Source organism: Lotus japonicus, chromosome 3 (genome assembly GCF_012489685.1).
Source record: "Lotus japonicus ecotype B-129 chromosome 3, LjGifu_v1.2".
Classification (NCBI taxonomy): Eukaryota; Viridiplantae; Streptophyta; class Magnoliopsida; order Fabales; family Fabaceae; genus Lotus; species Lotus japonicus.
In genome coordinates, this window is record NC_080043.1 from 41,935,223 (window position 1) to 41,945,367 (window position 10,145).

The following is a 10,145-nucleotide window of genomic DNA, read 5'->3' on the forward strand; positions in this document are numbered from 1 at the left end:
TTTTCTGAATCATCATTTGCAACTCTACTCCCGCCCCCCCCCCCAACCTTCTTCCACGCAAAGCTCCGACGACCACGCCACTGCGAGGTGGCCACCGACACGATCCAGATTCCACTGAGCTCCCCCTCTCCCTTTACAACTTTCACTTTTCCGGCCACCGCAAGTACCCAGCCAAGCCTTAACGTCCACAACCACCTGTTAGAATATAATATAAAACCATTAAAGTGGCCCTTACCCAACAGCTTAAGCTTTTGGGATTAAGTGGTTGTTTGACATGGTATCAGAGCCTCTGTGACCGAAAGGTCTAGAATTCGATCCTTGCTCCCCTCACTTTCTAATTAAAAGTGGAATTTAATTAAGCACATGGTAGGCGGACCTGTGCATTTATCCACGCTTCAAGCCCAAAGGGCTCTTGCGTGAGGGGGCGTGTTAGAATATAATATAAAACCATTAAAGTGGCCCTTACCCAACAGCTTAAGCTTTTGGGATTAAGTGGTTGTTTGACACCACCATCCGAGGAGAGTCACCCTTACGGGTCTGGGAGTCTTAATCTTCTTCTTGTTTGGTTATTCAACCTCTATCGGAGACCCCTCACTCTATCCACCTCCATCTCTCTCCCTTTATTCTTCTGCATCGTTGTGGGGTGATCAGATGGGTTATGAAGGGAGATGGGGACAGTGGTCAAACACTGATGGAGTTCTATTGCCCACCGTCAATTCTGTTTTTCAGTTTCACTTTGGTAATAAAAATGTACAGGTGTTTGATTTTAATTGGGGAACAGTACCAACTGCATGTATGGTACTGTAGGTAAGTTTTCCCCTATATAATTTCCCTTATGCATGTGTCGGTTCCATTAAAATGTAAGATGTATTTTCAACAAATTAAGGTTCATATATTTATACTTTTTCAAATATATATCGTGATCCTTTTTATCTGTTTTAGTTACTGTCATAAGGGGAAATTCTTTAGGGAGGGAAAATAATATCAAGATGATCAGTCCAACGTTTCAATGAACAAGAATACAAGTTTTCATTAATCAAAGAAAGAATACAAGTTTTGCTTTGCTGGAGGAGTCAATTGGGCCTGAACCCCAGTTCGTAAATATGGAATTGTTGGCAACAAATATGGAATTGTAAATGGGCCGGTCCATAAAGTAGGGGAGTTTGTTTCGACCAAAAACAAATATGGTGACATTGTTTGAAAATACTTTTTTACAAGTCAATTCAAAAAAGTGCTCGTCAAGACATTGGTTTTGTTCTAGTTTAGGACCCTACGACTGACCTTACTCCTCATCTCTTGGCGGTTGTTATAGGGACTAGTTTTTCCCGTGCTTAGTTGTATCGGGTGTTTTGCAAGTGTTTGTAGTTGTTTCTTTTTTTATTCACTTGTACCTAAAAACGGTTAGTAGCAAGAGGAAAAAGAAATACATCGCATAATTGACAAAACAAAAATGCATCGCAGAATAAAAAAAAAAACGAAAAGCAAAAGAGGGCAGAAGAAATGGGGACTAGAGAGCGAAACAATCCACCAACACCGTACGATCTCTGGTGATTATGGATTCAGTGACTAGTTGTGATGACAAACTCATCAGCTGTAGGAAAGAGATTTTACAAAATAAGAGCGCAGTCACTCAAAATCTCATCAATCAATCAAGAAGAGTGTGTGCACACGGTCGTGCTAAACTACATAGTCGTGCTTCCACACTTATAAATTTTGGCTCTCGTGCTCTCCACTATGATCATGCTAAGCTGGAGCACGGTCGTGCTTTGTAACAAATCTACAACCTGCTAATCAACATACAATTTTAAAGCTAATATGTAGCGGATTTGGATCCCCTCATGTGTTAATCTCACATGACCGTGTCATGTGAAAGATATGGACCTTTAATTACTTTTTTAATGAAATCTGATGGTCAGTATTATTTCCAGCACAATTTTAATTTTCTCTCTCCATGTATTCTTTAAGGGCCTAGATTTCATTAAAATAGATCTAAAGGCTGAGATCTTCACATGACCATCTTCACATGACATGGTCATGTGAGAGATTAACACATGAGGGGATCCAAATCCGTAGTTTAGATTATAGAATGTCGAAGCTAAATTGGGAGATAATTTACGACAAATTTCATGTTAATTTATTGATAGTAATATTTTTCATTTTGCATATTTTATAGGTAATGTTAATATAGTTTTTAGTTCTTGAAATATTTTGTAAGTAATTCAAATTAATATTATTTTTTCAATATTATTTTTCCTAACTTTATTCATATAAATTAATAAAAGCAAACAAAACCAACAAATACACATACATATTTTACCATGAAAATTAATGACAAAAATTATGATTAGTTTCTAATTTTAAAAGTAACTTACAGAAGAAAAAAATTGAGTAATGAGATAAGGGATGTTAATAGCGCGCTATTGCGGTGCTATAGTGGTGTAGCGTGGCGGCACGATGGTTGGCTGTGACGGTGGAGGCCTAGTGGTGCAGAAATCTCGTAATAGTGGTAGCGTCTGCAATTGCGCCCAAAATCGCCTTTGGTACGGCGCGATGGATAAAATGAAAAGTGATGGCGTGCGAAATTTCTTTTTGGCCCCTACTTAAGACACATTAGGTTAAAAAAATGAGGGCAAAATGGTCCTTTTGCCTCGGGTTAATGAAGTTAATCCCGCCCAAAAGAAACCTAGTGTTCCCTTCATGCTCTGTTTCTTCTTCCTCTTCACGTTTCTTCTTCTCCTCCTCCACACAAACACAAATTCCAACTTATTTCCGGCAGATTTGTCGGTGACTGGAGGTTCGTGATCTTCCTAGGCGTCTTCCTCACATCTACAAGAAAGTGCTTATGTTTGAGGTTATTTTCATCCTTTGTTTCTTCTTCCTCTTTTTTCTTCTCTATTCTCTCAATTTTATCTGTTATTTTCTCTTTTTTTTTCTAAATTTCTTTGTTTTCCATCTCATATTTCTTTGTTATCCATCTCATTTCTCTCTACAATTTCCGATTTCAGTCCTATTTATCATTTTTGAGTAGTCATACATATAGTATAATTATATATATATATATATATATAGGGGGAGTATCTTATGATAAAGTTTTTCTTATATGAGAAAGATAAGAATAATTTCTGACCATAAGATTAAAATGGATCGATTAGATTGAAACCTTCACTTAATGATTCTAGCATTTTATTTTTACTCTTTTATTTTGATGTCTTTTATTTATTATCTTAGTTTTATTTTTGTGTTTTCTGTCTTCATATTTTTTTGTCATAAACAATATAATATTATTTTTTTATATGTTTTCCATTTTCATATTTCTATTAGATTAATATGATAATAAAAATAACATTATGATATAATTAATAAATAGTAAATTAATAAAATATTAGGGACAATGACAATTTTACAGGTCATGAGTCTTATTAGGGATGAAAATTGAGTCGAGCGGTTTGTTAGGGGCCTATGGCCTAACCTACCAAAGGACAGGTTTAGGCCGGGCTTTGCTTAAAAGGTCAGGCTTAGACTTTTTTAAAAGCTTGATTACCTGATTATTTTTTTATAGTTTAATAAATATATTATATCTATAATATACTAATATATTAATAAATTTTTTTTGAAATGATATATTAATAAACTTAATTGTAAGAAAAAAGAATATTACTCCCTCCGTTCCTTTTTAAGTGTCGTTTTAGCATAAAGCTCTCCAACCAAGATAGTGGATTGTTAGAGTTTTTTTCTCATTCTACCCTCTCACATCTCTGTCATAAAACTCTCCAACCAAGATAGGATTGTTAGTTTTTTTTCCCACTTTCTCTCATATCATTAAAGTATTGGGAATGAGAGTTATTGAGAAAAGAGAATTTTATGGAAAATGTGAAGTAGAGTTATTAAAAAAGTAAGGGTAAAATTAACAAATTGTAACCTTAAAACATCAAAATGACAGTTAAATAAGAACAAAAAAAGCTTCTAAAACGACTCTTAAAAATGAACGGAGGGAGTAATAAATTGAATATCATGTCTAAGAAATACAAAAATACTGGATCCTAAAAGAGAAGAAATCCTAAGATGTAAATCTAAATTAGAAATGTTCTCTCATTTTATCTTTCACTTTGTTTACTGTCACTCTCTCAGCCTCTCACCCACCAGCTGCTCAACTCCCCAAGACATATTAGCCTATTGGCCTATTAGCCTCTTTAAGAGGACATTTTTAGGTAAGTAGGTTTTCAAACAGACTCGTACGTCAAGTCAGGCATCCTCGAAGGTCAGGCCGAGCCTTAAAATTTGGCCTTCAAAAGGCCACAGGCCAAGACTTGGGTTGCGAGTTCTGAATGCATTCTAGGCCTAAGTCTCACGAAGCCTAGCCCAACTCATTTCCACCGTCGAGTCTCATGAAAATATCATAATTAGTTTTTATTATTACTCTCATGCTTAAGAAAAACGATAAAGATAAAAATGAGAATAAATATGATAAGTTATACGATATAAGCTAAAAGCTACCTCAAGTAGCTTATTAATAAGACGTAACTTATTGAAATAAGCATATTTGCCAAAGTTAAAAGAGATTTTAAACAAGTTAAATAAGCTTTTAAACTAGTTTAAGCTAAGTGAAATGTTGTCATATAGAGTCTATATTTGAGAAACTAGTTTGTTTTTCCGGGCTTCTAAGCCTCTTAATGAATAAAAAATCTACGAAAATTATTTGTTTTCTTATTTTCAAGATTCTACATTAATTCATTCCTTCACTAGTGTGGATCCACCTAATGCAAGAGTTAGAAACCATACTCTTCGTCTCTTCTAATTGATTTTAGGCTTAATTCAACTTTTGGTCCCTGATGTTTGGCTTACGTGTGAAGTTCGTCCCCTTAATCTTTTTAGTGGTCAAGGTCTCTGACGTTTACATCGTGAGCGATAATAGTCCTTTCGTCCATCTTCGTTAGTTGACTAACGGAAATGCTGACGTTGCATTTATTTAATTAATAAAAAAATCATTTTCATAATAAAAAAAAATTAAAACGTAATAATAATAAAAATTTTGAAAAAAAAGGAAACTTGAACTCCAGCTTTTACATAGAATCCTGTCTCAGAATCCTCCTTCAGACATGAACACAGAACCAGTCCCAAACACTAACTCGGAAGCACCTACCATCACCATCAATACCCACCACTGCCATGACATATCTCTAATCAGAACCTGAACCATCATCAACGAACACAAACCTCAAACCCAATGTCACCACCAAATCTAGAGCCCTACTACCCAGAAGCCATTCCCTTCATCCTCAAACCAAAAAACCTCAATCGCACCATACTAGACTTCCCCAAAACCCAAACCAGAAGCAAGAGATGAACAAAGCCTGCATCCCCCTCAACCAAATCCCCAAAACCACGGTCGGAAAGAGATGAAGGAGGAACAACAACTCCAAACTCCAATACCATAATGAATCCCTTCTCGAACCACTTCCTTACCCTTGCTTGTTCCACCTCGGATCGCCATGACCACCGAGCTTTGATTGCTGCACCACAGCAAGGGTGTCGCGCCTCCACCAGAGCCGTCACTGTGGTCGTGGGTCCTCTCACCCTCGATCTCCCTTCCTCCATCGCGGTCTACTTCCTTCGCGATCTTCTCTATCTCTGTTGCGAGTTCTGGATCCATCCCTCCATCACCTCTACTTCATCTCCTTTTTCTGATTTGGGTCTGGATTTGTTTGGATTGTCTTCATCTTCTGTTTGGTTTGGGGCTTGGATTTGAGGATGAAGAAATAGGGCAAGACACCTGGATCTATGTGTGAGAGATGGGTTTTGGGGGATTTTTGCTATTTTATTTCGGTGGGCAGAAGATTGGGTTTTGGGGAGTTGGCGGTGGAGGTGATGGTGGGGGAGGGGGGTTCGCTAGTGATGGTGGTGTTGGGTGGGAGTGGGATGAGGAGAAGGAGGAAGAACATGAAGGGAATTATGGGTATCCTAGTGCCTGGGTTTTGAAGATGAAGACAACCGTTAAATTTCTGGGTTTTGTAGATGAACTGTTGGTGTTTCAATTTTAGACATGTATTTAATTTTTAATTCATTTATTTTATTTTTGATTAAATAAACGAGCTCCACATCAGCATTTCTATTACTCAACTGACAGAGTTAGAGGTTGGGACTACGATCACTCACGGTAGATACTTCGAGGACCTTGACCGCTCGGAAAAAAAAAAAGGGGGACGAACTTCGCACATTTGTCAAACATCAGGGGACCAAAAGTAGAATTAATCCTTGATTTTATGAAAGATTTCGGAACAAGACATAAACGTAAAAAAAATGGCAAATATTAAATAAAGATTTAAATCATCATTATAAGGTGAATCTAACAAAATGAAAGTTCGAATTAAGCCATCATCTTTTCCCTCATTTATCTTCGGATGTTCACCAAAGTCCAAAGGTGAAAGAAAAAAGAAAGAAAATTTACTACACAAAAGCAAGTATTACATTAAAAAAACAACCAAACCCGAAATACTCACTGTGAAATACCTTTGCCTAAATTTTCTTTCATTCCAAAAAAAAGGGTATGTGCTTTCCATGTCCAAATGTAAATCTATCTATTCTTCAGTTCTTCCCAATAGGATATCATATATCATATATCCATCACTGCTTGCTATGAGAAACTATCTGTTAGAGGAAACAAGAAAATATATAAGCATACGAATACACATGTATTGAAATTATCTAAAAACATACAGCTCATATACTTAAAAAGTCCTTCTTTAACCTTAATCTATAAAATATTTTTAAAAGAAAAAATAATCTCCAAAAATTAATAACTATAGTGGTGCCATCTGTCTTATTCAATTTATGACACAATTAATCATGACACAATTAATCAAAGTCATATACATGTCAACGAAAACTGAAACTACGCCTTGGAAGATACTACCAAGTACGAATTGACATAAACGTTATTTAAAGGAAAGTATGATTTCAAAAATAATCAAAGTATACATAAGAAAACAACATTTGATATTTAAGTGTTCTATGGAAACTGAATTATGAGTATTATTTTTATATGAAAACTTCTATATTTGGAGACCAAAAAATATTTCCACAGAAGATGAGAAAATACGACAGAAACATACAAGAGCGCACAAATCTTGGTGCTTATGATTGAGAGGCATGTACAAACAAAGAGAAACAAAAAACTAAGCCGCAAACAACAAACTTGGTAACCTTACCTTATTTTTATTTTTAATGGCAGCAACACCAACATACCACTAACAAAATTAGAGTGCAATTACTTCATTTGACATGTAACAATAACACTAAGAATAAAAATCTTATGATTATTTATATATTAAACACAAATTTAAAAAGTGTTAAATTAATAATCAACTGCAATGAAGATTACTCCAACAGAACTCAACAGAGTACAGGTGTTTTAAATAAGGGCCTGAGGCAGAGGAATTAAAGGCAAGAGTGGGTGCTTTGACAACTACAGACATAAATTGGACCAAAAAAAGGAAGCTGAACCTAAGCCTCCATAGTCAAAATTAATTGAATTATTTTATTATAGTAATATAATACTTCACAACGCAGGATTTCAACTTATGTCTTTGTCTGCATATGTCTTGATTCTTTCAAGGTGTCTAAAATTTCAGCAAACTTTTAATAACAAATGGAGACTGTGATGACATTCCATTTCCTCTTGGAATGGAATTTCGGGGCCAATACTTAAGTGGACTTAAGTGGAGGTGAGGTACTTTATGACATTTCAAATTCATGTCATGGGACTTTTTTATTTTCAGTTGGAGTTTTAGGGTATATATATCTTTCAATGAGCTGTTGCACAAATTAGTACACCAAGAGTCCAAGACCATGTTTGTGTTTAAGGAGAGAAAAGAAAAAGAATGACCAAAAGCAAGAAACAATAAAGAACTAGCCTCATAAAAATTCTGCTCAGTTTCCAAACCAGAAAACCCCTTATGGCTCAATGTCAATGAATTGAAGCAATTGTTGACCATATGCAACAAAGAAGACACACTGAACTAGGCTTTACCATATTGCCATATCTTATATAACCAAACACTAATCGGATCAAAATTCAAAACTTGATATCAGAAGTCCTGGTCTTAGCTTTTTAACAGTAAAATATAATTAAAGAAAAACCATATACTATAAATTGTGAGGTTAAACTGAATTCCATCATTCTGTGAATCTGCAATGAACCAACCCTCCAAAAGATTTAAAAGAATGCACTTAATGTGTAGCTATTGCTATACTTTAAAATGCCAAAAGAGAAGATAAACCAAAGCTCAAGGTAGCACTAATAATAATTCGAGAAATGAGTGTGAAAAAAATATTCAAGAAGCAAGCCAGAAATGAGTAACAAAGCACAAGTCAATGTAGTTACTAGAAAGATCCAAGTATATGAGGCATTAATCACACAAAAGTGGGGCCACTTTACATTCTTCCTTTCAGAAGAAAACATGATTGAGAACCAAAATACAGCTTTCTGAAAAGAAAATGAGACAAATGAAACAAATTTCTTTCCATCATGGACGACATATGCAACTGATCAAAATATTGCCTCTAAGCACAATCATAGCTTAAACTCCAACCTGACCCACAGTGAAAACAAAAATTGCCCTTCAGTTACAATCACTCACAACTACACAAATTTCCCTACTTTAGCCACAAGCATACAATCACCATGATTCACAAGCGCATCATACATATACAACATTAGCATCCAAACAAAAGAAAAATCCAAACACAGACAAACAACAACAATAGTACAATACAGAACAATAAGCCAGACATGTTATGGAGTCAAAAGCATACAATTTCCACAAAATCAAAGGATGAAAATCATTAACAACAAACAAACACTAACTAAACAACAGTATCACAAAATTGTACGAAAAAAAAGCTCACCAGTTCCAGAAGAAGATCGTTTGCTGCGTTTAATTTTTTGCAGCTGAACCTGTGTTTCCATGAAAAGCTGCATCCTCTGATATTCCAAATCCTTAGCAAACTGCATCCTCTGCTTCTCCAACTCCACCATTTGCCTCTGTTTCATCTCTTCAACTCTCTCATACATATCCCCAAACCTCACTATAGCATGAGCAAGCTCTCTGTAACCAAACTGCAAATCCTTGTCATCATTCTCCACTCTTCCCCTCTTCCCACTGCCGCCGCTGCTCGACCTCCACTCCTCCGACTCCCCGCTCTCCGCCTCCGCCGCAGCAGCCGCAGCCGCCGCGAACGCCGAGAAATTCCGGCGGAACAACGAGTCCTCCTCCCTGCTCAGAACCGGCGGCGAAGGCTTCGCAGCCGGGCGTTTCTGAGTCCCGGATCGGGGACCGACAGGGTGCGAGACAATCCACGCCGGCGGCGCCGACGGTTTCACGGCGGCCGGCGGGGATGCCTTTCTGGCCGGATAAGTATCGCCGATGAGGGCGTTGAGACGGGAGAAGAACGGCCAGAGGCTCCGGTAACCGCCGCCGGATTCGGAAACCCTAGCCTTCTCGATCTTGTACTTCTTCTTCAGCGTGTCGATTCGGTTCTTGCACTGCACGTCGGTCCGGCGGGATTTCTTACTGCCGGCGTGGCGGTCGTTGACGGTGTCGGCGACCTCCTGCCAGTGCTTCTGGCGGAGGCTGCCGCGGTTGAGCTCGAGGTAGCGTTCGCCCCAGGCATCGACGAGCGTGAAGGTGGCGTCCTCGCTCCAGCAGTCCTCGCGGCTGGGGAACGACGGCGGAGGACGCGACGGAGCTCCGTCGGCGGAGACCATAACGGCTGTGTGTTTGGGTTTTAATAGAAAAAAAATTAGAAAATCGGTGGCCGGTTGGGTGGGTCAGAGAAACAAGGAGGGCCGTCTGCGGAAGCAGCAGCTTTGGCAATGTTACGAACGAAGTACGATGATAGTCGTTTACCGTGCGGGAAAACAATTGCATTGTTATTCTTTTTTTTTTCCTAGTTTTATTTATTAAAATAACTTTTTTGCATTTTTTGTTGTTTGAAGCTTCATGGGCTTTGGAAGAAAAAAATAGTAGTTATGGGTTCTGGCCCACTTTTGTATTATAGGGATCGTAATCTACCAAGGTTTGATAGACAAATACAAAATAGTAAGTTTGTCTTGTTCGGTAATATTTTCTCTTCTAGAGCTCTGCTAG

The 10,145-nt window shown here is 37.5% G+C and overlaps 1 protein-coding gene across 2 annotated transcripts; it reads right to left on the reverse strand.

Moving 5' to 3' along the window:
• Nucleotides 1-6,289: 6,289 nt before the first annotated feature.
• LOC130742765 (trihelix transcription factor ENAP2-like) lies at nt 6,290-9,926 on the reverse strand. Of its 2 annotated transcripts, none has more exons than XM_057594864.1 (2): nt 8,905-9,926; nt 6,290-6,645 (listed from the first exon to the last, which is right to left on the reverse strand). In XM_057594864.1, exons 1-2 carry the CDS (start codon nt 9,761-9,763, stop codon nt 6,632-6,634), a joined length of 873 nt encoding a protein of 290 aa, XP_057450847.1. In that variant the 5' UTR covers nt 9,764-9,926; the 3' UTR covers nt 6,290-6,631. The 2 variants fall into 2 exon arrangements, with proteins under 2 accessions (XP_057450847.1, XP_057450846.1); XM_057594863.1 differs by lacking the exon at nt 6,290-6,645 and adding an exon at nt 8,285-8,588 and having other exon boundaries at nt 8,905-9,920.
• Nucleotides 9,927-10,145: the final 219 nt, after the last annotated feature.

Excerpts from the sequence above, each read along its gene's own strand:
- LOC130742765 (XM_057594863.1), bottom strand. The coding sequence starts at position 9,763 with ATGGTCTCCGCCGACGGAGCTCCGTCGCGTCCTCCGCCGTCGTTCCCC. Across the intron at positions 8,589-8,904 it reads ACGATCTTCTTCTGGAACTG|GTTGGAGTTTAAGCTATGAT; the intron begins GTGAGCTTTTTT and ends ACTGTGGGTCAG.